General features: G+C 42.7%; 1 protein-coding gene across 2 annotated transcripts in view; it reads left to right on the forward strand.

The window, feature by feature from the left end:
* The first annotated feature begins 20336 nt into the window (after nt 1–20336).
* Nucleotides 20337–27927, forward strand: part of SOBP (sine oculis binding protein homolog) — a 163444-nt gene continuing 155853 nt past the window's right edge. Inside the window, exons 1-2 of one of the 2 annotated variants that reach the window (XM_047733768.1) lie at nt 20337–20504; nt 20996–21964. In XM_047733768.1, the coding sequence (XP_047589724.1) occupies nt 21869–21964 (96 nt within the window). In that variant the 5' untranslated portion in view covers nt 20337–20504; nt 20996–21868. The remainder of the gene's footprint in view (nt 20505–20995; nt 21965–27927) is intronic. The other variant, XM_047733766.1, reaches the window with a different exon arrangement.

Here is a 27927-nt window from a genome sequence, read left to right on the forward strand (position 1 = left end):
TTGAGTTGTATTTGATTTGTCATGAGACTGAGAACCCCAGGCTAAAGAATATCTCCTTCACTACCAGTTCAACTAGCTCTCCATTGCTATTTAAATGTTTCTCATGATGACCAAAAATTACCACAAGCACTCAAAATCTCTGGGCCTGAGGACAAGGTATCAGTATTTTTGGAATATTCCTTGGGGGATCCTAATATGCAGCCAGGGTTGAGAATTACTACTCTAGAAAAATTATAATATAGTCTTTCTCTGTTATTTTGTTTTGGTTCTGTCTCTTTTACTCCCTCTTCCTTTCTTCCCTTCCTTTCCTTCCCTTCCTTTCTCCTCCCTTTTCTTTCTTTCCCCTTTGTTTGCTTGCTTTCTTTCATTCTTTCTTTTCTCGCTCTCTCTTTCTCTTCCTTCCTTTCTTTTCTTTTTCTTTAAAAGAAATTTATAGGTCAAACTTCATTCCCTAGAGTTAGAGATTTTGATAGAATTGCATGTGCAGAAAGCCCCTCATTGTGTTGCATATAATGCATATACAGCTAACAGCAGGTGAAAGGTAGTCATGACATACTGCATTTGTTATATGTACAAAGATTGATAACCTCAGACTATAGAGTTGGCAAAGCATTTGGTCAGTAACTGCTGCCTTATAATAATAAATACAACCCCTAAACTATCTGAAAATATTTCCTCTGTCTTAAAATACAGTTTTTTTTCCCCCTCAAGTTGGAAAATATTTCATTCAGGGATGGATGTATCTAAGGGTGAACAATCAAATCAGCATGATCAGTTAATTTGAAAAAAATCACTTTTCACATATTTAGTGATAAAACTCTGTCAAGCCATTCTTTTTTAAGACTTTATTTATTTATTTGACAGAGAGAGAGAGAGAGAGCACAGGCAGGAGGATCAGAAAGCAGAGGGAGGGACGCCTGGGTGGCTCAGTTGGTTGGACGACTGCCTTTGGCTCAGGTCATGATCCTGGAGTCCCGGGATCGAGTCCCGCATCGGGCTCCCGGCTCCGCGGGGAGTCCGCTTCTCTCTCTGACCTTCTCCTCGCTCATGCTCTCTCTCACTGTCTCTCTCTCAAATAAATAAATAAAATCTTAAAAAAAAAAAAAAAGAAAAAGAAAGCAGAGGGAGAGGGAGAAGCAGGCTTCCAGCTGAGCAAGGAGCCCAGTGTGGGGCTTGATCCCAGGACCCTGGATTCTGACCCGAGCCAAAGGCAGACTCTTAACTGAGCCACCCAGGCATGCCAAGCCCTTCTTTTCATAAGTTCAATGATCAATTCAATCAAATAATTCAATTTAAAGCCCTATGTAGACTCACACTAATTCCTTTCTAGAAATAACTATTAGAAGTCCCCAAAATTAAATTTACCATATTCAAAGATTATGATGTGGCCCATAGATAAATCAACTTTCATAAACTATTTGTTTGCCAAATAAACAATAAGACAATGGATCTGAACAGAAAGAGACAGATTGAGAAAGAGAGAGAGAGGATTCCTTCATCAACCTTGACAATATGGAAGCAGAGATACCAACGTGCTCGGCTGAAAAGAATTTGCAAAAGACCATCTGAGAAGATGGGGTAATTAGGAAGAATCATGTAAGGTCATTTCCCAAAAGTTGACTCCCAAATAAGAGAAATGTCATTGTCAACTTCTACAGTGTCAGAGTGGTTTCTGAAAATTATCCTGGCTTAAATCAATCAGAAGAGCTTGCTGGGATGTTTTCTGTTCTTTGAAATCATGCCACTAGCATCTGTAATAAATATGCTTTGGTATTATAGGGCTGGTGTGACTACACTGGAAGTAATAGGTTTGAAGTGCATGACAAAATAAAAGGAACATGCTGATGTCAAAAGGAGTAATAATCCTTGTATTTTTCTAGGAATGAAAGTGTCCCAGTTCCCAAAGTCTAAACAAAGAACAACTCTACAAGACAGTTTTTCCATGGAAAGTGACAAAATTTGGTGATTAAGGGATCAGACACAGGAGGCAGATGCCCTGAATTTGTATCCCAGCTTTGCTGTTAACCAGTAGTGCAATACTGGGCAAATTATGTAATTTCATCTCAGTACTGTGCCTTTCTTAGGTCTAAAATGGGAAGAACAATAATATCTTTTTTAAAAAATATTTTTATTTTTATTTATTTGACAGACAGAGATCACAAGTAGGCAGACAGGCAGGCAGAGAGAGGGGATGGGGAGAAGGAGGCTCCCTGCTGAGCAGAGAGCCTATGAGGGGCTCGATCCCAGGACCCCGGGATCATGACATAAGCCGAAGGCAGAGGCTTTAACCCGCTGAGCCACCCAGGAGTCCCAAACAATAATATCTTAATCAACGGGTAATTTAAAATATGAGCACGAGTTCATAAACAGAAAGTACTTAGATCAGTGTCTGGCACATAGTGAGCTTACAACATGAACTCCCATCACTCTCAACTATATACATGTAGGTCCTCATAACTTCAAATCAATTTAAAAAAAATACAGATATAAAGTGTTTTGCTCCTTACACTTAAGGAGAACAACTGTTTCTAATTCCAGGCCAAATGATACAATTTGCCTACGTAGGGTAAGCATGTATATACATACAAAAGACGACTGGAATGCTAAGTTGCTTCTGTATACTGTGGCAATGCTGTTTTAAGGATATTTCCAATTAGATGACTTAGAACATAGCATTTTCTTTAGGAATCTATTCACTGTTGAAGACATCTTCTGAGCTAGACTTTTCTTTTGGTGGTGTTTCTGTGGTGTTTTTAAATGGGTATTTTATTTTCTTTCTTTTTTTTTATTATGGTGTTTAAACTTAACACAAAAGTAGAAAAAAATAGGATAATGAACTCCTATGTACATATTATCTAGTCTGGGAAATTACCAACATTTTGTACTCCTCTTCCAAACAATGCTAAAGTATTATGAAGCAAATCTCAGATATCATAATATTTTGCCTCTAAATATTTTAAAATTTATTTATAAGAAATAAAAATTTCCTTAAAAAAAAAAAAAGAAGCCATCATGCAATTTCACCTCACAAGACTTCCAAAATTCTTAATATTCCAATTGTCTCAAAAATGATTTTATACAGTTGACTTGGTGAAGTCAAGATCCAAACAAGGTGCAATGCATTGCTTAAATTGTAATTGGTTCGTTTTAAATTGTGGAAGATGTTTCAACTTTATACTTATTCTAAAAGGAAATGAATGATCACAGCTGCAATTTGAAATTGGAATCATCATAACAGAGTAGAGAAAGCTAGAGTGAGAAATGGGACCCTCACAGTGAGTGCGGAGTTTACTTCTTTTTTTTTTGTTGAAGATTTTATTTATTTGATAGAGAGATCACAAGTAGGCAGAGAGGCAAGCAGAGAGAGAGAGAGAGAGAGGAGGAAGCAGGCTCCCTGCTGAGCAGAGAGCCCAATTCGGGACTCGATTCCAGGACCCTGAGATCATGACCTGAGCCGAAGACAGAGGCTTAACCCACTGAGCCACCCAGGTGCCCCCAGAGTTTACTTCTAATACTGACCAAGGGTCCTATGTCATGACATAAGATTCTTTTGCTACTGTAGAAAGAAGAAAAATTATCATTTTAAAGTCCTTGTTTTAAAGGAAGCATATATGAAGTTCAAAAATGATCTGTGGGCATTCCAGGACACTAAAGCTGCATGAGCTGGTCAACATCTCAGTCTTAGAAGTTTCCTGGGGGGCGCCTGGGTGGCTCAGTGGGTTAAAGCCTCTGCCTTTGGCTCAGGTCATGAACCCAGGGTCCTGGGATTGAACCTGCATTGGGCTCTCTGCTCAGCATGGAGTCAGCTTCCCTTCCTCTCTCTCTGCCTGCTGCTCTGCCTACTTGTGATCTGTCAAATAAATAAATAAAATATATATATATATATATATATATATATATATATATATATATATATATATAAAGAAGTTTCCTGGGTATAGATCTCCTTCTTGCTTCTCCTCTAGCCCAGACTCTCTCTCCTCTTCCTAACAAATTTTCCCATGGAATTCATTTATGGTAGTTGTACCTCAGTTCTCTTATTTTATAATTATGCCTCAGTTTTTTTTTTCTTCTTTCTATGCAGGATATTTGAATGCCTTAAAGCTTGAGTCTAATGTTTTTATTAGACTTAATTTTTTAAAAATATTGATTTAAATATGACTGGCGCTGACATCTTTAAGTGTTTTTACAAGGATAAAATTTATTATTATTTTGTAAATAGTTACTCAGAATTATCAGAATAAATGAGATTTCCCTTTCCAAGTAAGTGGAGAGCAAATAAGTAACAAAGGTAGTAGTATTTAAGTAGATAAAATTTTAACGTATTTCTGTGGTGGGGGGGGATCTAAAAATAAATGAAACCACATCCTTCTGTGGATGTCTATGATATTACTTCCTGCAGTGATGAAAACGTATAAGAAAATCATCTTTATTGATTAGGATCTCAAAATAGTCAGAGTCTTTGATCTTACCCACTTCTCTTCCTCAGGTCCCATTTATTATTGTAAAATTACCACTGCTTCTAGTTTCCCTTTGTAACGCCTCCTGGAGTCTGGTTTGTTAAAACCATAGAGAGTGATAGTTAAGATTCTAGGCTCTGGAATTAGACCAGCTGGATTCAAATCTTGGTTTCATCATTTTCTAACTGTATGGCTTTGGGTAAGTCACTTAACCTTACTGTGCTTTGGTTTACGCATCTGTAAATGGGTGTAAAATACCTGTATATCTACCTTATTATATAATATATTTGATTATAATTCAGAAATGTTCACTCCCATCTCTCCTGAGGTAGAGTATTTTTTCTTCCCTGTGACTGTTAGTCTTGGTCATAGAGTATGGGCAGGAGTGACAACGTGCCAGGTCCCAACCTGGCATCAGGTGTTTTCACTTCCTGTCTTGCACGCCTCCCGTCACCATGAGAAGAATATGACTCAGCTAGCTTTCTTTCCAGAATGACAGAGGCATATAGAGCAGATCTGAACCTAAGACACATCCTGTCGCCAAGTCTCCCTTGTCCATAGCCTGAAGTAGAGTTATGCAAGAGCCCAGCCTGGATCATCCAAACCACAGTTGGTCCGGAGACTGATGAGAAAGATGAGAAATGTGGGTTGCTGTAAGTTATGGGTTTCAGGGTAACCTGTCACAAGGCATTATTGCAGCAATAGCTGACTAATACATAAGACTATTAGGAGGAGCAAATGAGATACTTTATGTAAGTCATTTAGCCTAGTGCTAGGCACATAGTGAGTGCTCTGCTCAATTAATGTTTACTGTTCTTATTCAACTAATTGTCACAATTATTATTATTTTGCTTTTTTCTGGGTAAAGATATACAAGTTATATATTGTGATTAATTTATAACACAGCATTAGGCCAGGTACAGTGAGCAATGCTCTGAGTTGGCTTCCACGCAGCTCCTGGCTTTATCTGGGCTTTATCTGGGAGATGCTGACATCTCTCAAACTTGCTCATGGCTCGTGTGTTTCTACCTCTTCCCTCCTTGAGCTTATTTATCCTCTTACCCAGTTCAGGGGCATGTGTGAAAAACTTGTTCCACAAGTATGCATCCAAATATTTTGTTTTATGTTTATGCTAGTGGTTACTGAACTCCAATTTTGCTGCCTTTGTTCCCTGATTACCCCCCAAATAATAGAAGACTAATATTTAGCTATATGGTCTGTGGGGAAGGACAGATGGAGGAGAAAGTCCCTCAGGATATAAATAAAAAAAAGAAAAAAGAAAAATATATATACATAGTAGCAGGAGGGTAGAGGCAGGTTAAGAGGTAATGAAAAGTCACAGCTTTATCTTTTTCCCAGCTTTCAACTTTGGTTATTATATAGATTTTAGTTTCCATTACACTTAAGTCTGAAGTTATACTGTTACCTACAATGTGCTAAAGAGAAAGCATGTTTGGGGCGCCTGGGTGGCTCAGTGGGTTAAGCCGCTGCCTTCGGCTCAGGTCATGATCCCAGGTCCTGGGTTCAAGCCCCACATCGGGCTCTCTGCTCAGCAGGGAGCCTGCTTCCTCCTCTCTCTCTGCCTGCCTCTCTGCCTACTTGTGATTTCTCTCTGTCAAATAAATAAATAAAATCTTTAAAAAAAAAAATAAAATAAAGAGAAAGCATGTTTATCAAGAAGACTCTCAGTAAAAATATGAGCCCCACATTGTCACATACATGACATCAAGTCAACAAATATTTATTGGGCAACTGTGATGTATCCTGTGCTGATATATGATAACATGTATAAAACATCCCCTATTGTACTGATTCTAAAACATGCATTTGTTCACATTTTAACATCTCTGAAATCAAGATGCAACTTATAGTTGGTGGCATGTAGTAGTTTAATTGTCTCTAAGCCTTTGTCATGATTATCAACATGTCAGTGACTTACAATGACATCTCTTTCTTGTTCACATTACATAGGGACAGGGGTTGGCTTTGGTTGCCCTGGCCTTAGCTCTGCACAGCTACAGAGCTTTGGGTAAGTCACTTAACTTGTTCTACAGAGCTTTGGGTAAGTCACTTAGCATGTTGTTCTAGAATCCAGGACTAGCCACCATCTGGGAGGATTCTACCACTATCTCATAGTTGAGGAAGGAGCAAAAGTGGACTCTAATTTCCTAAGAACATTTAAATATACCTGGATAAGGCTTTTGTCATGTCTACTCACATTTAATTAGCCAAAGCAAGTCACATGGCCCATCCTGACAACAGAATAGAATAGGAAAATGTATTCCACCCACCAGGAGTCTGGGAAGGGGCAGTGGGGACAGAAATTGGGAGCAATAGCACAGTCTATTGTAACAGAATTTTTCCTTTTCTCATGGTATGTAAAACAACGGTGTGTCTCACAATTGTTGACATCTTAGAGTTAATGTAATATAATCATCTATATTAGCATTTAGGAGAATCTGTTCTTTAGGGATAATATTTTTATGAGTTTCTTATTTATTTATTTATTTATTTAGGTTAGGTTAAAGGCCCAAAGCAGGGCACCTGGGTAGCTCAGTTGTTAAGCCACTGCCTTTGGCTTAGGTCACGATCATGGAGCCCCAGGATCGAGTCCCACATTGGGCTCCCAGCTCCATGGGGAGTCTGCTTCTCCCTCTGACCTTCTCCCCTCTCATGCTCTCTCTTACTGTCTCTTGCTCAAATAAATAAATAAAATCTTAAAAAAAAAAGGGGGGGGCCCAAAACAGAGATTCATTTACTGTTTCTATCTTTCTTTTTCTTCACTAAGCCATGACACTTTGATAGTGAAGGTAAAGTGACTTGTTGACATTCTTTTCCTAATCTTGGATTGCCATTATTATTACCTAATTTCTCTTAATTTCAGCAGTAGATGAGGTTAAATTATAAAAATTTGACCCAAGGACTAGGTTCTTGTCATCATTTACTATTAGTTCATTTGTTTATCTATCACACAAAAGCTATTTATAGAGCACCTACTATGTGCAGGCACTGTCTTGGCACTGGAGATTCAATGGGGAATAAGGCAGACAAGGTTCATCATCTTATGGAGATTGTATTCCAGTGGAGAATGACAGACAATAAACAGACAGATGAGGAAATTTCAGGGGTTGGTGGGTGCATGAAGAACAGAACTTATGATTATGTAATAGAGAATAAGTATGAGGAGGCTATTTTAGAGAAACAGTGAAACCCAAAAGCAAGGAGGCAGCTGTGGGTACTCTGGGTAGAAAAGCATGTCAAGCAAAAGTATAGACAGGATAAAGACCTCAGAGTATCAGAAAAAAAGACAGAGGATCAATGTAGCTAGAAGGTGGTGAACAAGGAGCTGAGTTTCAGTTAGGATACAGGTTAGACTGTTGTAATAAGGAGATCAAAAAATACAATCACTTAAATACAAGATACAGCCTATGTCTTACTCATGTATAAGTCCAGACAGACAGCTCTGGCTTGATGGTATCGGGGGTCTAGGTCCTTTCTGTGTTGTGGCTTTGCCATGTTCACCATGTGACTTCCAGCTTGTGGTTTGAATTGGCTAGTCCAGCTTCTATGCTTTTACCATCACACTAATATCCAGTCAGCAGTAAGTTGCACACACCAAATCTGCTTACATCTGGGGCCACGATTTGCCCTGTGACCGTATCTAGCTTAAGGGAGGCTGGGAAATGTGGTCATTAGCTTCAATTCATGTAACTGAATAAAATTTGGTAACACTATTTCTTTCTTTTTTCTTTTTTTAAAGATTTATTTCTTTATTTTAGAGAGAGATAGAGAAAGAGAGCATGAATGGGAGGGGCAGAGGAAGAGAGAGAGAGAGAATCTCAAGCAGAAACCACCCCCGACCCCGCTGAGCCCAGAGCCTGACACTGGGCTCCATCTCACGACCCTGAGATCATGACCTGAGCTGAAACCAGGAGTCAGATGCTTAACTGACTGCGCCACCCAGGTGCCCCTGGTGATCCTATTTCTAAACAAAGAAGACAAATAGTTGTTAAGAGACCACTAACAGTCTTTTCTACAGAGTAAATGGTTAAGTTAGTAATATAAGCAGAATCCTGAGTATGTAGGGCTTTGATGGCCAGAGCAAATAATTTGTATTCTATTATAAATATGTGTGTTAAACATCTATTGTTGCTTTACAGATTTCTCCCCAAATGTAGAAGCTTCAAACCAACATTTATCATCTCATAGCTTCTGTGAGTTAGGAATTTGGATGCCACATACCTGGGTCGTTCTGGCTCATGTTCTTTCAGGTAACTAGAGTCAGGACATTGACTAGGGCTACAGTTATCTGAAGGCTTGACTGAGGCTGGGGAATCTGCTCCCAGGATGGCTCATTCACATGGCTATTGGCCGAAAACCTCAGGTCCTTGCTGGCTGTTGGCAGGGGGCTTCCGTTCCTTTCCATATGGACCTCTCCACAGGATTGCTTGAATGTCATCATGACATAGTAGTTGGCTTCCCCCAAGCAAGTGATCCAAGAAAAGAGAGAAAGAAGGAAACCACAATGCCTTTTATGTTCTAATCTTGGACATTGTACACCATCAGTTTGCCACATTCTATTTCTTAGAAGCAAGTCACTAAGTTTAGCACATAATCAAGGGAAGGAGAATCTGGCTTTATTTTTCAAGGGAGAAGCATCAAAGAATTTGTGGACATATTTAAACCCATCACAGTATGATAGGAAATCACTGGAACATTTTAAGCAAAATCTGTTTTACATTTTTAAAGAATTGGTGTGGTTGCTGTGTGGAGAATGGATGACGCAGGGACAAGAGTGGGAGCAGAGGACTCAACTAGGTGGCGATTACTTAGTTTTGGCAACTGATAAACGGGCCTGAGATTAGGATGGGTGCATGGAATTAGAGAGAGGTGGTGAGATTCAGGTATGTTTCAGACAGTGAGCAGACAGGGTGTGGTAAGATATGGTTGGATCTAATGTTATTGGATCTACTACTGGTCTAGGATGGGGAGGAAATAAATCAAAACTGGAACCTACAGCTCTGCATACTCAATGAGCTAATTAGAAGTGTAATTATTATTTTTGTTGTTGCTTTGCAAAAGAGATCCTTATTATGCAATGGGCTCATTTCTTTATGCATACACACACTCTTCCCGTTTTGTCAGGTACCAATTCTTACAGACTCTGTTTCTGAGGCAACTCTTAGAATAGTTCCTCCCAAGCACTACTGCACTGACATAAATAATTATTTATTTCATCTGGAACTATTGCAAACACCCTCATGTGATCTCCTACTTCTGGTCTCTCCTTCTGCCTTTCACCTGTTATCCAGAAGATCTTCCTATCTGACACTTATGATCTCATTATCACCATATTAAAAAAGATTCAGTGGCTTTCTAGGATTCTCAGAAAGAAGTCTACACTCCTTTAAGATGGTATTTGAGGCCATTAGCCATCTGGTCCTATCCTCCCTTTGGACTGACCTCATAGCTTCCTTTAATGTATCCATCCTAGGCACCCCAAATTATTCACTCTTCTCTTACCTCTCTCTTCACTTTCACATCTTGACAACTTGCTTCACATTGTACTTTCTATCACGCTGCTCTTTCTCCCACCCTCACCTGACAGAATCCTACTGGTGACTGTTCAAGACCCAACTCAGATGGTTGCCATCTCTGTCCCCCTCACTCGAAATTAGTCATCCCTTTTTTTTCTTCTCCATTTTAAAACACCTGTATCATTTATGTTTATGCTCACAGTACTTAGTAGTGTGTGTGCTCTTAGTGGGCTACAAAGAAAATGTTTACATGGACAGAATTTATTTCCTCCTCTTTACCCAACTTGTGCAACCGAGAGAACAAAAGGCAAACTCGCATCAGAAGTTTGGAGAATGAAATGTACATGGAATAGCAGCCCTGAGATCTGTACCCATTTACCACAGTCTATACCTATTGTACTTTACAACCACACATGGAGGCATTAATAATTCCAAGGCATTGCAAAAAATCTTCACGATCCAAATATTTTATTAAGAATTCCAGTGACAAGGTCTGCAATAGAAAAGTTTGTAGGTCTTTTTAGAGGCTTAATCACATTTAGTTAGAAATTGAAATTAACAAGAACATTCCATTCCCTAAACATTTCAATTAGTTGATGTTTAGCATATGGGTTACCAAATTTGCCTTTTCAAAGTTTGCATTTAGAGATTGCAAATGCATCTATTAAAATGAATTTCTAGGTCAGTCAGGTTTTGATTTGCCATATTTAATGTTTGTACAATTTCACCTATGTCTGACCTTTCAAAATTATTTTAACAGACCTGCATTTACTACCCTAATGGAATGATTTGCTACAAAGTGGCTACAGTGGGTAGTCTGGAAGGACACTGTAACATTCCTTTGGCTGTTAAAATCCATCTGTCCTCAGGTTTGGGGAAATTCACAGAAGGTGACGTTGGGATACAGGATCTTACCTTCCTGTGAAAGCCAAAGAATTTGAGTCTCAGTCTCCCCATACCCTGGAATTAGAAGCAGGAACCCCAATATCTGGCAGCAGACCCTCACACCCAGGCCTGTCCACCCCAAGATGAAGGATGAACCTCTCGGGCAGCTCCTGGGGAATCATGATGTCCCAATGTTGGTTTCTAGAAGGTGTCGTGCAGCAGAGCCAGAAGATGGTGGCATCTTAGATGGTCTCCTTATGCCTGGTCTCCTAAGGCCCCGGGCTCCTGCTGGTTTTCCCAGCCTACTCTCCCAGCCTCTTGAGCTCTAGGAGTCCCCTTTCCTCCAATATTCTTTTTTTCCTTTAGACAGAGTCCATTTTCATTCCTTGGAAGCAAGAATCCTTGCCAGTACCATTGGTGCTGCAAGGCAGTAGAGAGAGTTCTAGACTCGAGTCAGACTGCTGGCCCACTCAGTCCCATTGGCCCTCCATTTCCTCATCTGTAAAACAGGACCCAAACCAAATATTGTGTCAACTGTGTGAGGACTGAACACAATAATCTCTGTAAAGTATTTTGTACAGTCCCTAGTGAATAAAGAAGCATTCAATAAATAGTAGCTTTTGTATTACTAAATTCTAAGCAATTGTCCATGTATTCAGGCCACAAAACTCCACTGCTCACCACATAAAAAGAACACCCCAGTGCGCTCTCCGTGTTCAGTAATGCACTTCATTTTTTCCCATGCTGAGTTTTTGTTTGGTTTTGCTTTGTTTTCCAGTTTGGGACTTCAGTGCCTTCCCAGACTGCACATCCTGGGACTTTCTTGGGGAGCAGGTCTTGCAGTCACCTACCGGCATCTTCTCTCTTCTCTCTGGCCCTGCCAGCTCTCCCTCACTTCGAGGCTTTCGAAAGGAGATCAGCTGCACTAAAGACCGTCCGAGTTCACAGGGAAAGGGCAAAATGGAGTCGAAGCCACAGTCCTTCTTAGCATGTGGTATAAAAATTTAGTAGCTTTAATGGACTTATTAAAAAAAAAACAACACACACACACACAGCCTATATCTCAAGACTTATTATGGAATCCTTAATTTATCTACTTAGGTTTCGATGAATTTTTTTTTCTTCCATGGAAATGTATAATGTCCTCTCATAGTTAAACTGTGGAATCTTTTCTACTCTACTTCCTCCCTCTGGGATGTAATAAAGAGACAACTTATGGCCAAACAGCACATTGGAGACAGATTTTCTGTGAGAGAAAAATGTTTTTTACTACAGGTAATGTTTCTCAAAGGAGGTGGGTCAAAACACAGATATCAGTCCTGTGTGACCATTTACTGAATGCCATGTTTGGTTTGAGAATATTAAAATGTAGTACATTATTTCTGAAACGTTGAGTGTTATGGTATAGCTGTTTTCATTTTTATGACAGCCATGTATACATTAAAATAAAGAAGAAATTAAAATTATTTACCTAACTGCATGCACTATTTTCCCAAGAAAAGGGGGTAAAAGGGCTGAGCAGAGAGGAGGAGAGTGCAATGTATGTGTGCACTTTTATCCTCGACTGGTCACTTCCTAGTGTGACCCTGTGCTCACCCTCACTCTCCTAAGATGTGAATGGGGGACAATTATTCTCTCAACCATGGTTGGGAGAGATAAATGACATATTGTTTGCAAATTCCTGGCTCAGAGCAGGAATCAACACAATAGTTGATGATCCCCTTCAACAGGAGTGTCAGAGGTCTAATAAGTTTAAGGGCATTTGATTATTTGTCTAAAGGAAATATATTATTAAAAGTCTCCGTTAGTCTCTATATAAATGAAATAAAGAGAAGAGTTCTGATTTCATCAGTGGATATCATTGAGGAAGGCAATGACCATTGACGATAACTTGGATACCAAGTTAAGTTTTACATGTACCAGAATTGACTAACTATCGAAAATGCTCTACGTTTAAGTTGGTCTTATTATAACCCCAAAGCAACTATTTTTGTTTGGGTATTCTATTTAGATGTTAAATAATTAGGCAGATAAGGCCTCCCATTTACTCCAGGAGTCAGAAAACTCCATTTGTAAAAATTGCTTAAAAGCCAATTTGAGTCACAGAATAAATATGTGAATTATAAGTATCAGTGTAAAAACCTTAGGTATTTGCTACTTGTAAATTTCTTTACTTCCGTATAAGTGAACTCAGTCTCTGTTTCATACAACTACGTGCTAGAAGGCAGAAAATCTCCAGATAGTCTAAGTTGATTTGGTCTTCTTTTGTGCCCGTGCCCTGGACTTCTCTTGCTGAGCTGGCATCTAGTGGGGTGGGTGACGTTTATTCCTTGGACATAGTTACCTCTCTAGCCAGCATCCTCTGAGATGGAAGTCTTCTTGGAGTCTCTAGCCCAACATTTTGGGGGCAGGACTACTCTGATTCTGCAGCTCTCAGAGTCACACCTGCTCCGTTCTCAGCCACACACGAAGCACATACATTACGGTGAGTGGAGAGTATTTATGGCTACCCCAGGACCTTCTGCTCAGGCTTCTTCATTCCACTGTGCCTATGCTCACTGCACTAGCCTGCTCTGTGTTGGGCTGGCTTGTTCCATAAGGCTTGCTGCTGTTTCAGGCTCTACCTTAGTGGGTGGGGGAGACACGAGTCATCTCTGCTTTCAGCCCTCTGCCTTCATATTCCCCCAAACCTAGCAAGTGTTTGGTTGTTCCTCCCATTCCTCAGGGCACTGAACCTTGTTGGGAATCTATAATAAATCTCCTTCCATCACCTAGGCATCTTTGCTCCTTCTTCATTCCAACCACACAGAATTGTGATCCCTCTCCTTTTAAAAAAAAAAAAAGATGTATTTATTTATTTATTTGTCAGAGAGAGAGATCACAAGTAGGCAGAGAGGTAGGCAGAGGCAGAGAGAGAGAAGCAGGCTCCCCACTGAAAAAGGAGCCCGATGCCCAGGACCCCGGGATCATGACCTGAGCCGAAGGCAGCCGCTTAACTGACTGAGCCACAGGCGTCCCTCTGATCTCTTTTTGATTTGGAAAAACTTCCCTTGGCTTGTCTTTATATTTTTCTGAAGCTACATTTTATGGCATAAACTTTAAATCCTTCAGGTCATTGAGTCTTGGTCATCAAAACCTAGACTCTTGAAACTCAGAAAAAGTTTTCTCTCAAACTCTTTTTCTCCTTCAAATTTCACAGTTCAATTTTAAGTCTCAAAAGTCGTGGGTAATGAACTCATATTTTTCTGTGAATTTATCTCATCACATCCTCACTCAGAAGCAATGGATGCCAAATGAATGAAGTGCATGGGAGAGAAAGGAAGTAATAAGTATAAACAAAACAAAGCACTTCTTCATACATCAAAATATTATCTCACTGCAAATGGAAGCTCCCTTAAACCTTGAGGTAGTTTTGTCTTGGTTATCTGGCTTAAAATGGAGAGACTGACCGTAAGAATGTACAATGGCAAAGCCACACGGCAACAGAACTCTGATCCCTAACTTTGGAAGCAACAAACCAGAGAAGCCACCATCAGCCCAGAACGGTTGGGACTTCATCAATGACCTCTGGCTTTCCCATTCCTTACCATACTTCCCCCTTCCAACTCAGGACCAACTAGAGAAAGCCAAATAGGCTCCCCAGACTAATTGCATAGGATGTCCTGCTTCCTTTGGCCCACCTTCTAGTTAGCCTCCGGTTTCTCCATGCCAAAAACCTTCAATCAGAATATACCTGAAGCCTTTTATTTTCCACTATAAAGCTCTCCCACCCACATGCCTCCCTTTGAGTCTCTGCCAAATGCAGGTGATGGTGACTGGCTTTCTCACCCTCGATAAACAGGCTTTGCTTTGTTTTCCTTTGGGTAGTCTTCATTTATTTCTACTGGCTTATTACACATAAAGCTGCTATATTCAGACATACACATTGATAGTGGAGCTTAACTTTTTTTTTTTTTTTTTTTTTGAGCATGCCTGGAGATGCCTGGAGCAAATAAATGCTGGACTTTGATCTCATTTTAATTCAGTGGATAGGAATTAAAAATTATGACTCCAATAAATCTTTTCCTTGAATTGATAGGTAGTGGTATGCTTGCCTCAATAAGTACAGTTGAAATATTCTTGGAAGTGTATACAGAAATCTCCTTTTTATAAATTAAAATTATAACATTCTAACAAATCACTATTAAAAGGAACATCATATTGAAGATGAAGAACACTATTATTACGTAGGTGTTATTCCTCATGTGTCAGGTTTCCATAAATTGTCACTTACCTCTGTTAGTCTGTACATATAAACCTAAGGCTACTGTAAAACAACAATGAGTCTCAAAAGAGCAGATAGTACATATTTGTCGAGAGAAACTTGTGCAGTTCTATTTTTAGCTCGCTTTAACAGATAATATGTGGTCATAACAACAGTACTCGAAAATGTAACTTACTATTCTCATTTCACATTTGAGAAAATGAAGACTAAGGTAAGATCACTTGCTCAAGCCCTCCTTCCCTAAAGAAATGAAGCCCCTTATTGTCCTGCAAAGAACCTTGAGTTTGTTTGAAGCCACTAGCTGAGGACCTTATATACCTGTGATTTAAAAAAGACTGTCCTTCTTTTAGGAAGGTCACAGTCTTCACCTTGACACCATGGCAAAGAGGACAAGAATGTTCTTGGAACTGCAAGGAGAATGGGGATCCCTGCTCAAGGGTGTGCCTAGCTGTGTTAACCTGGTGTTTAATGGTAGAGCTAATGATGGCCGGATGACCCCCACAGGCAAATAACGGAGCCAGGAAGAAACTCAGGCCTTCCCACGCAAAGGAAGGTTTCTTGACCCAGTGCATCCATCCACATTGCTTTTAAAATAAGATTGTGACCCCTTGTGATGGTCTACAGGTCCCATATAATCTGGCCCTGTATTCTTCTTTCCCTGCTTCTCCTATCACTCTTTTTGTTCTCTATAGACACCTTTCCATTTCTCAAACATGCTCAGCACATCCATTCTTCAGCTCCTTTAAAATTCTGAGCAGAGCACGCTTGGGTGGCTCAGTCCATTGAGCTACCAGCTCTTGGTTTTGGTTCAGGTCATAGCTTCAGGGTCATGGGACCCAGCCCACGGAGCCCTGGGGCTGGCCGGCTCTGCACTCAGCAGGGAGTTTGCTTGAGATTCTCTTTCTCCCTCTCCCTCTGCCTGCCCCCCACCCCAGCTCACAGGCTCTGTCTCTCTCTCTCTCTCTCCCTCTCTCAAATAAATAAATAAATAAATAAATAAATAAATAAATACATCTTTAAAGAAGAATTCTGACCAGAACACTTTTCTCCAGGATGTCAAAAATCTTTGCATGGGCAGTTCCTTCCCATTTTTCCCCTTCGAAGTGAGATTTTTTTTCATAAAGATATATTATGATCATTTTAGCTAAAGCAGACCTCTGACTCTTGTAGCTTACTTAGTACATTGTTCTTTTATCATCTATCTGTATCTAAAATTGCCTTCCCTGTTGCTTGCTTGCTTATCGTCCCCTCTCCAGGCTATGAGCTTTCTGAAATTTGGAAACTTATCTGCTGTGTTTGCTGCTCGATCCCAAGCACCCATGAGAGTGCCTAGAATAGGGTAGGGCCTCAATATATATATTTGTTGAATAAATGAGTGAATAATCATGAATCCCAAATGAGAATATGATGACACATACGTGCCCATTTCCCAGAAAAAAATGAGCTGAATGTTTTGTATATGATTTTAGGACATTCCAAAGGTCTGGAAGCTCACCTGTAGACCCCTGGTTAAAGCCCCTGTATTATAGTTATGCTGTTGCATAATGTCCTTTTTGAAATTGACTTTGAATTTCTGTTCTCTGAAATTAAACATGAGCACAGACTTTGAAAGTATGTTTTAGGGGGCGTATAACAAATCACAAGCCAATTGCTGCTCATAGATTTTGAATAAAAAAGATCCCTGATATTTACATTGATTGATCCTAATGACCATATTTTATTCAATGAAGATGCCTTGTGGTTTATGTTAAATGCTCCCCTACATCCAGTTCTCCTCTCTGTGGGGAATATGGGGGAATTAAATTTCCCAGCCTCCCTAGCTGTTGGGCAGGGTCATATGATTAACTCTGGCCAATGGATTGGAGACAGAAGTGACACATGTCACTGCAGAGCTGGAGCATTTAATCTCTGGTGAGAGCTCCTTCAGGGTTCCATCTTCTAGAGAAGTGACTATGGAAGCACATGCTGGCGTGGAGGTTCAATGCCAAGCCATCACACAGGGGAAAGTTGCTCTGGAGAGTCACACAGATCTTCAGGAGACTTCATGTGAGCAAGCGGTAGAAATGTTTGTTGCTTTAAGTCCTGAGATTTTCTGATTTGCTGTTGTAGCATAATCTAACATAACCAAACACACCACTGAGTGGAGAGTGTGCTATTGAGGGGAGAAAAAAAGGTTGTCATTTATAATTATAAGAATTCATTGTAAGATGTATCACAATCTCAGAGGGGTTAAGACGTAAACAGATCAACTGGGGCTTAGATTAGATAAAACACAGATTATTAAAAGGGACTCATTAAATCAGGTTACCATAGTATCAAGAAATCCATAACTAGAGTTGGACAGAAAGTTACAGACACAAAGCCCAACACTTACTAGCTTGTGACTTAATAACTTATCTTGTGTAGGCCTTACTTTTCTCATTTGTGAAATGGGGATAACCGTAACAGCTGCCTCATAAGATTTTGTCAATATTAAATGAGGTAATTCTTATAATGTGCTCAGCATAGTAACTTCTCTGCATATTTTAGTCCCTGTATATGGTTAGACCACAGAGCTTATTCAATATGAGCATTATTTTCAAACAATATACAGGAAAGTCTCTTTGTAAGTGTGTTATTATGTCATACAAATCAATCAGCAAATACTTATTCATTCCTTACCAGGCAGGAAGATTGGGCCTCAGAGTTAGGTGGTCTTAGAGAGAACAAAGAAGCAGATCTAGAAGTTGAGGGTCCAAAGCACACCATCCTGGGGCTGTCCTATCTTCTCTCTGAGGTATTTTCTAGGTGAATTTGGTTAGAATGAATATCAAGAGAGGACTTGAAGAGTAAAAGTAGCAAAAATATGCCCAAGGAATGTATAAAAAAGGTCAGTCCTATACTTATCTTAGTGACTGTTGGGGGTCGTAAAGGGAATATTGAAGACTATTTCTATGTTTAGGGCCTTGAATGATGGTGGTGGTGTGTGCATGTGTGTGTGTGTGTGAGCTGGCAGCTGGGGCATAATGGTAAATCATAGTAGGGAAAGAATGGCTCTTTTTTTTTTTTTTTAAAGATTTTATTTATTTATTTGACAGAGAGAGATCACAAGTAGGCAGAGAGGCAGGCAGAGAGAGAGGAAGGGAAGCAAAGCAGGCTCCCTGCTGAGCAGAGAGCCCGATGTGGGACTCCCAAGATCATGACCTGAGCCGAAGGCAGCGGCTTAACTCGCTGAGCCACCCAGGCGCCCAAGAATGGCTCTTTTGAAATGCAGGAGATTGTTTCTACCTACATGGGGTTATCGTCCAACAGACTGTATAAAGTTATCTATGGAACATGATCAGACTCATGATATACCCAAATTCATAAAGCAGCAACTCTTGTTATAATTGTCTTTATCTATAATACATTTGAAGAAACCTAAAACTTGACATTAATAAGCTATAACAATCATTAATTCTGAAGTTCATTCGGGACTAAAAGTTCCCACACACATACTATATGAGCTTTCATTCTCTCACTTGAAGATAAGCATCGTGGATTCTAAGACAATATTCTCAACCTCCGTTTTCTGGAGTACATAGGGCTATGAAAGAACAGGTAGCTGATTAATATCACTACTTTTATTAAATGAGCCATTGCAGAAGAAGAAACTTCCTTTAAAGGAAGTATAGCTGCCTCTTAATATAACTTTGGGCTACAGTTCACCTTTTCTGTTTATTCTTAACTTGTGAAATTGTATCTTAGGACTTTGGGTATATAACTTGTTATTTGATATCAAGTGAACAACAGTGAATCGATTGTAATGCTTCTGGCACTAAAGGAAACGGAGGGGACTTAAATATGTTTCCAGAAGACAAAAAGCTTCCCTTTGTGTATACTTTACAACATGTTTCCACCGTTTTAGAATATTTAAAAGTAAAAAAAAAAAAAAGTTTCTGACTACTTATTAAAGACCAAGAGGACAAAACAGAGAAAACAAACTACCTCCAACTCACGTATTATCAGATGTTTTGGATGAAATTCAGATTGAAAAACCAAAAAGACCCGCTCTCCATCTCTCCCTACTGGCAACAGCATTAGGAAGCTCTATACCCACTTTCACACCTTGGGGAATGTTGTTATTGTTCTAGGAAAGGGGGAGGCGGGGAGTAGTGCATTATTGCGAACAGGTTTGGGCTCCTCTCCTCATTCTTGTTGCCAGGGTCGTTGTAGGTCGTTTGTGGGCTACTACTGGCTTCAAGACTTCCCAGAAGACTTGGGCTCACACCTGTGTATCCTGGGTACACTCCCTAAGGTTGCTGGAAAAATCTTAAACAAACTGATGCCTGTATGGCAGAGCGCTCTCTAAAAACTCTGCAATCCACCTCTCTTGAGTTTTTCTGCCCCAGATAACCACCCCAGGATCTTAAACTTTTTTTTCCGGGCAAATGTTTTGCTTGGACCCCTTGCAGGAACAGATTCTGACTCTGCCTCTCTCACTCTGGCCTCCTGGCTCGCCTGGGATCCAGCGAGCCACGCAGAGCAGGGTGCGGTTCCCCCCCACCTCCCTCCACACCGGGAAGAGAAGAGGCGACAGGAGGTGCTCAGCTTTCTTGGACACACTCCCAAGCATTTGTATTTTGGCATTTACGACCCAAAATAATGCTAAGATGCAAAACAGCCACCGTAGAAGTGCTTAGCCCTCCTGAGGAGCTCCCAAATATCTCTAATTTGACGTTCTAGAAACAAAACAGTGCTAAAATGCAAATTAGGCAACGTGATACCCAGAATGAGCCTCGTTTGACAGGCCAAACAGATTTTAATGGAAAGCTGACTCATATTCCCCAAACCGATTCATTCAATCTTTAAGTACTTGAAAAATTGTGTAATTTTAAGTTCCACCACTGTTATAATGAACACTCCATAATAACAAGCAGTGGAACAATGGACACCCCCATATCGCATTGTGTCAGGTAATTACGAAGTGTGGCGGCGCGGGAAAGCGAAGAGGGGAACGTCAATGTGCCCCCTGCAGCGCGTAGGAGCGGTCTGGGCTGCGTATCTCACGGAAGCCTCATCAAGCTCACACCGATGCCTCAACCCAGAGAGCGACAAATGCAATCCGAGCTTGATTGGCCCCAGGCGAGGACCGAGAGGGCCAAAGCGGAGGGGCGAGAGCTCAGGGAGAGCTATCACGGCTGCGGGAGAGCAGCCGGGCGCACGGAAGTCGCGGTGAAGTGTCGCCTGGCGGTGTAGGGAGGGTCCCGTCGGGCGGGGCGAGGGCAACCAGCACCCGGACCACGGAACCCTACGCGGGACCCTGCGCTCCCAGCAGCACCCAATGCTTTGGAGGTTAAACCCAGGGCACTGGAACAAGGGTGCGCGCGGGGTCACAGGGTAAAGCCGTTACTTTGTAGTGATACACGTGTGTGTGTAAGTGTGTGTGTGAGAGAGAGAGAGAGAGAGAAAGAGCGAGAGCGAACTGGAGGGAAAAGAAAGAAGAAAGAACAGGGGGCTGAGGGCCGAGATGTCCTACTTCTAAGTGGTTCACTGAGAGGCAAAAGCGGTCTTGCCAGCGCAGTCGTAGCCCGCGCCGCGTTGGGAACCCGCGGAGCGGGCACAGGGAACTCTCCAGGGGGCCTCCTGCCTCCGCGCGCCCTGAGGGGGTCCCCGGAGAGGACACTGTCCTGGCAACTGCGGGGGGAGGTCCGGGCAGTGTTCTCCTTCCCCCCGAGACCCTGGCGCTCGGATCCGCAGGCGGCTAGCGCGGTCTGCCTTCCGCGAGGGAAAGCAAAGCGGCCCTTTTACAACTCGACCTCGGGTCCCCGTGCCCTCCCACCGCCCACCTTCCTCCCTTCACCCCCATTCATTTATTTTTCTTTCTTTAGCAGCTTTTAGGACGGGCTCAAAAGCTAACTTCAGACCCACGCGAGCCCACATCACCGAGCTAAGAACAGCTGGGGTCGGAGCGGCCCCAGGGCCCGTCTCGCCGAGGTGGCAGCCGCGAGGGGCGCCGCGTCCCGCCGGTGCCCGCCGCGGATGAGCAAGCGGCCGCGAGCAGCCCCCGAAGCCGCGCAGCATCCGCGTATTCAGTGACGGTGGAAGCCACGCCCGCTCGGGAGCCGGGGGCCGTCCTAGCCCCCCCCACCTTTCCCCCTCCCTCCCGCCCCCTCCTCCCCGCGCCGGCCCCCGGCCCGCCCCCGGCTCGGCTAGCAGGAGGCGCTGGGCGCCGGGGCTGGCGCGCTCTCCCCGGCGCACACACACATCCACGCACGCACGCCCAGAGCAGCTCTCTCCGCGCCCGGCCCTCGTTCCGCTCGCCCATGCAGACGGACAGAGCGACGGAAGATGGCTGACGACTCCACGGGGCACCGAGGATGCAGCCCGGCGGCGGCGGCGGCGGCGGGAGCGGCAGAGGCAGCGGCGGCGGCAGGGGCAGCGGCGGCGGCGGCGGCGGCGCTGGCGGCGGCGGCGGCAGCGGGAGCAGGAGCGGCGGCGGCGGCGGCATCCCCGAGACTCCTCGAGCTACCTTTCCCTCTGACAGCCACTGACGTTCTCCGCCGCTAGAAGAGACCCCGCTTCTCCGGCGCCCGCCTGCCCTCCCCCCTCCCAGCCCCAGCCCCAGCCCCGCCAGCACCGCTACCTCCGCCAGCATTGCCACCATCAGCACCACCTCCACCACCACCACCACCACCACCACCGCCACCACCGCCGGCGGCGGCAGCAGCCATTTCATCTCCACAGAAACCAGACACAAAAACATGGCAGAAATGGAGAAAGAAGGGAGACCTCCGGAAAATAAAAGGAGCAGGAAACCGGCTCACCCAGTGAAAAGGGAGATCAATGAGGAAATGAAGGTATTTTTGGACTTTGGGGCTGGAGAGACTGAGCTCTTTCTTCCGCTCGTTCCCTTTTGGCCGTTGTATGGATTTGGGGGGTACGGGGAGCGCTTGTCAGTTTCTGTAGGATGCCCAGAAAGCCTCAGCTCCTCCTCCAGGTGCAAAACCGAGGCCAACTCGCGGGCTGCATCCCCGAGGCTGCCTGCCTCCGATTTGATGGGTGGGGGGCGGCCGGGAAACCACATACTATTTAACCTTATAAACCCCAGGTTGGCACAGGCGCGTTTCAGTGGGAGGGGACCGGGGGCCCAAGTGGCGGGTGGACATGGTGAAGAGGCTTTCCTAGTCGGCGGTGTAGTTTTCCCCCTTTTCTTCGGGAACCATTTCTCGGATCGCTCCAAAGTTAAGGAGCTTCCGGGCCGAGGAACCCCGGGAGCGCTCGATTGCTCCCTGCCCTTCAGTTCATCTCCCCGCTCCTCGATCCCGCTTTCCCCCAACTAGCCAGCTGTGGTGGTGTAAAGAGGCTGTCAGTGCCCTGGCAAGTGCGGCCCCGGCGGCATGGGTCTGGGTACCGTGTTGACGGCCGGCTTGCCTCGCCCGCCCCAGCCGCTCCTCTCACTCGGCTGCCTCCGCCTCCCGCTCCCCTTTGCGTGCTCCGCTTCCCAGTTTAGCAGACCCGGGCTAGCCCGGCTGAAAGATAACTGAGGGGCGGCCTTCCAGAGCGCCTGCCCATTGTTCGGAAAGGCCAGCCGGGAGTCCTGTCGGCGAGGCCGGGCTCCCCGCCAGGCCAGCGGTGCTCCAGAGGTGGTGAGCGCAGCCGCCTGGCGCTCCAGCTGTTCGCGTTGGAGCGATTGCACAAGAGCACCGCTCAGCTCCGGACCGCCCCCCCATTATTTTCCATGAAGTTGAAGCTTTTGCCCGGCGAGGGTTTTATTCTGTGTTGATTTCACGAGTCTCTCTGGATTTCAAAATATATATATTTTTTTCTTTTTGTGAATTACAAGCAAGTAGCAGTTTTCAGGGGGACTTTAATTTTCATTCCGTAGCCGCCCTGATGTTCACCGTCTTCTGCATAGAATTCTAAACACTGCCAACTGACTTTGTCAGGTTGGCGAAGTTTGTGTTTAAAAGACAGAATGGATGAAAATGGCATGCGACTAAATGACTAATAAAATTTATCGCGTTTTGACGCTTTCTTGATTACAACATATTCTGTGAAGAGTGCCTTCTGAGAAGCCCGTTTAGAAAGGGGCACATGGATAAGACTTGCTGTATGAATACGTAGGTGCATATGTTTAGCAATTTCAATTTGGAGATTTGACTTTTTATTTCTGGGTGAGGAACTTTTTGTCTGAAACCATAAGGGGCAGCCTCAATCGGTCCAAAGAGAGTTTAGGAAGATTTGCCTTCTGATGGAAACCACCATTGAATTCAATGATAGTTTTTAAAAAGAGAGACCAGTAGGAGTTGTCTTACAATGGGGGTGGAATTCAAACAGTCTACAAAAACCATTCTTTCTCACTTACCCTTCCCTCCTGTCCTGCATTTCCAGATTACTTTTCCATTTCATTTTAAATGTGGGGTGAGGGAAGAGGAGAGAAGTGAAGCCACTAGGAAATCCGTGTGCACTGGCCCTTTAAAACACTGCCTAATGTGATCTATATGGATGGCAGATTTTAAGTTTCATAGGTTCTAGAATTACAAATTAGCTAATTTTAATCAAAACATGTGAAATGTTATCCCGGCTGGATATAAAGGCTGACTGTGCTCAATGCTTGGGGCTCTCGTTGTTGACTTTGGCTGCGGGCGCACTCCGTGGTTTGGGAGATAGTTGTCCTTCTACAGTATAACAGATGTTTGTCTGAACTGGTGAGGAAGAAACAAAAACAACATTGTGTGAAGGGGAAAAATTACACAATTTTTAGCCAATGCTGCAGGACTAAGTATGGTATTAACCTCCGTGTACAGAATTTCCTCTTTTTAAATAATGTTATTTTTCTTCCAAATCACCATCTACTATTTGAAGTTGTCCTCATCGTTTCTGCGCAGAGCAGCATTAAGTAAGAAGTTTTACGCAGCAAATAATTCAGTTGCCTGTAGGACTGGCATTTTCTGTCTGGTTTGGACCCATGTGTGGGAGAGCCTCGCGGAAATCGTCAGTCATGTCAGTGCACACCATGCCAAAAGGCATGAATTCCCATTTCTACTGGAATTGTTTTGTAGGTATTCCTCTAAGAGAAGAGCCCCCAAAGTCTTCATTTGAAACATATTTGCTCAAAGTCAAACCGTGAAAGGGTTAGTTTGAACTCATTAATATTTTTCTGCTTTTAATATTACCAACCGCATCAATAACCCCCCCCTTCAGCGTCATCTTACTATTACCCCTCCTTGTCCCCAAACCCACAGTGTAGAGTAACATAACAAGTTGGTTGCCCTGTATAAAAATATGTGCAACAAAATGTCACCGAGAACACAATGTGGCCTTGTGCAGCTTCATATCGGTGCTGCTGGAGCTGCCTGGCTGTGTTTGCCTTCATCTGAACGGCTTTCATCTGGACCAGTGTAAACTAAACCCTGGTAAGTAATCACTGCCCGGCAGAAAGAAAGGAATGTATACAGCTAGCACGGCCTAAGCTGTAAAAACGGAAACCTGAGCCCCCACCGAGGATCACATATCAAGGCTTGAAGGTAGGGGAAATGAAAGGGGGACAGAGGAGAGAGCGAATGGAAAAGTCAGCCTGGGAAGTGGAGGGTCAGGAGGAGGCCCCCCTTAGGGAGATTTGGCTCAGGGATTAGGGAATTTTATCATGGTGTACAGTGACCTACTCGGGTTTCAACACTGGGTGGATCAAGTTGCTTCTCTGAGAGCTGAAAGAGAAAGGACTGGTGTGTATGTGATTTTCCCCCCCTTCGGGTAATAGAAAGGACATTGGTACAAGTGTCTATTTTAAGTACAGCAAATGCAGGGCGCTGAGAATGAGCAACAAAATCACCTCATCATGAGGCTTTCTTCAAAACCTCCTAATTGAGATAGTTACATATTTATTTAAAAATGGCTGGAGAGGACAAACTGGCTGAGGTTTAGCTGACACCAGTAATGGCATTGGAGATTGTCTTCATGTGGCTGGGAGCTAATGTTGGTCGCTGTTTGACTAGATCAGATATTCAGTTACATTTTCGTTATCACTGGTTTAATGTGCATGGCAGTTGTAACAAATTTGAATTTGATACAATATAATTTTGTGTGTGAAGAGTACATGACTTGGCATAGCTTGCTTGTAGTGTAGTGAAAATATCTTCAAGTAGAAATGCTTGTCTCATTATGACCTTTACAATGTTTCCTTATCTTTCCTTTTCTTCTTCCTCACTTTATCCTGGTTTTTCTTGATTAAAGGGACTTGTTACTTTACTGTACTTACGATAAGTGTGATTTAGTTAGAGACCAGTAGAGACAATTTAAAAAAATTAGATGGTGATGCAATTCACATTTTGACTATTTGTGGTTTCCAAAGTGAGTATTGTGATTGTATCTAGTGAAGACATAATAGTCTTCAATATACTGTTAGCTCATATGTGTCATAATTAATGGATCCTAGGAGCGAATCCCAACATATAGAAGGACTAATTCATTTTAGGAGTTCCCCTAGAGCATGGTAGATAGAACATAAAAATGAGTTTGTACTTTTGAATGTGTAAATGTAAATACATGTGTTAAGTGTAAATACAGTTGTACTTAAGGGTATGTATTTTTGCATACATAGATCTTAGGGAACGTGATTAGTGGCTACCGAATAGTAATGCAACTCAAAAAAACTACATTATGAGTAGAGGTAATGAGTCAGATTTTTATCTTTTAAAGTGCTCTGACAAAACCAATGTGATTAGATCAAGCTCTCTGCCCTGGAAACTTTCTTAAACAAACCATAATTAATACATTTACAATGTTATTTCTCTGTCAATTGTTAAACTACAGGATAATCTGAGTTAAGTGCCTTCGGGTCTCCTTTACTGAAGCATTTTTTTTTTGGTCTATAAATATTCCCAGTAAGTAATTTGTACCTAAAATTATGCTACAGTCCTGATGCCTACAGTTAAGAGACAGGCACATCTGTTAGAGTTTAGTAGTAAACTCACCACAAGATTTGCTAATTTGGTTTCTGATGGTCTCCATTTGGCATTAAAAATGACCTGTGTCAACTGCATAGATAATAAAGCAAGTTGCAGAATCAAGCTGGTGAGTGCAGTGAAATAAATAGGTTTCCATTTAAAAAAAAAAAAGAGAGAAATCACAGTGTGGAAAAGTCAGCATGTTCAAGGTTGAAATCAGCTCATTACTAAAACAGGTATATTTTAAGTATTGCTGCTGATACTCCATCTTGATGTCAGACACAGCCAGTCTCAGGAACTTAGAAAGTGGGCTCAGGACAGATCTCACTGTGACATTCACAACTCACGTCAGACCTCGCTGCTGAGCAGTGGCCCCAGGTGTGTCACGTGGCGGGGCTGGGGACTCATGTTAGCTGGGACATGGTCCCTACTCCTTGGAAGCTGAAAGGGGATGCTCCCACCAGTTTGTTCTCCACGTTGCTCTCCATTGTCCTGCTCAAGGCTCCAGTCAAAACCCATTAAGAGAGTTGTGGGAGGGCGCGGAGAGCTATGAATTCTGCTCTGTTCAAACCAGGGCTTTCTGAAAAGAGTCTCTCTCTGTCTGTGAACCTGTGAGTGTGATAGAGCAAGATTCTCGAAGCCTTATACAACTCGCAGGTTCCAGAGACCAGGAAATGGAAAGGAACCACTCCACTTCCTCCTGAATCTGAAATAAACATTTGAACTAGAAGAAAATGAGTCTGACAGACTCATTCCCTTCTGCGTTTCCTGCCTCTGTGCTTGCCAAGCACTGCTCTGAGAAGCCAAGCCCTACTCTGCTTGTGTGAAAGACAGACTCATAGAAACCAAGAGGTAACAGAGTTTTTAAAGGAAAGTAAAAAACAGGGCCTTGAAAAGGGCAAATATCAGTGAGCACAAATGACTGAAAAAAGGAGAGTCACGGAGAAAGATAGTGTCTTGTTAGGTGACCATGCTTTTTATATCTTCTAGGCAAGTATCCTTTTCATTAAAAGTCTTTATACTTCTCTTTCTTTAAAAAAAAATTATTAGGGGCACCTGGGTGGCTCAGTGGGTTGGGCCTCTGCATTCAGCTCAGGTCATGATCTCAGGGTCCTGGGATGGAGCCTCACATCAGGCTCTCTGCTCATCAGGGAGCCTGCTTCCCCCTTTCTCTCTGCCTGCTTGTGATCTCTGTCTGTCAAATAAATAAATTTTAAAAAAATTATTAGAAGTAGTAGAAGGCGGAACATTTAAAAAGCTCTGAAGTCTCAAACTTCCTCTTGTGGAATGGGAAGTCAGCCACACTTACACTCTCAAGCTAATAAGATTATTGAATATTTTCCTAAAAGAGAAGGGATATTACTGGGTAGAATGAGGAAAAAAAAAAAAAGAGTACTTTGTTTTTGGTGCTGCCAACTGAAACGTGTAAACAGACATGAAAGAATGTGGTGAGTGAGATTTGCTGAATGTATATTTTAGGATCCGTAGACTGATGGGTGTTAATATCTCTTACATAACCAAACGGTTGTGGAACTCTGTCCGGTTTTAAGGCGAGTGGCTTTGGCAGGGACAGAAAGACAATGTAACAGGTCCTGGTGATTTTTAGGGGGGTTCTGCAGCTGCGAGGGGACACAGCTGCCCATAGCCACACACCTGCCTTGCTTGCCACAATGTTAGCCTCAAGGCTGGAATCCGCAATGTCACAGCATTTGTTTGACCTTTTTTAGGACATTTGATGTCCTGGCCAATAGATTAAAATGTGGGGACATAATTGTGACATGTCACAAAAAGACCATGAAGCAATATAGGTTTTATATGTGGAAACACACAACTTTGGTTTCCTATGCCAATGATGGAGACTTCCCATTTAGAAT

The sequence above is a fragment of the Lutra lutra genome, chromosome 6 (genome assembly GCF_902655055.1).
Source record: "Lutra lutra chromosome 6, mLutLut1.2, whole genome shotgun sequence".
NCBI lineage: Eukaryota > Metazoa > Chordata > Mammalia > Carnivora > Mustelidae > Lutra > Lutra lutra.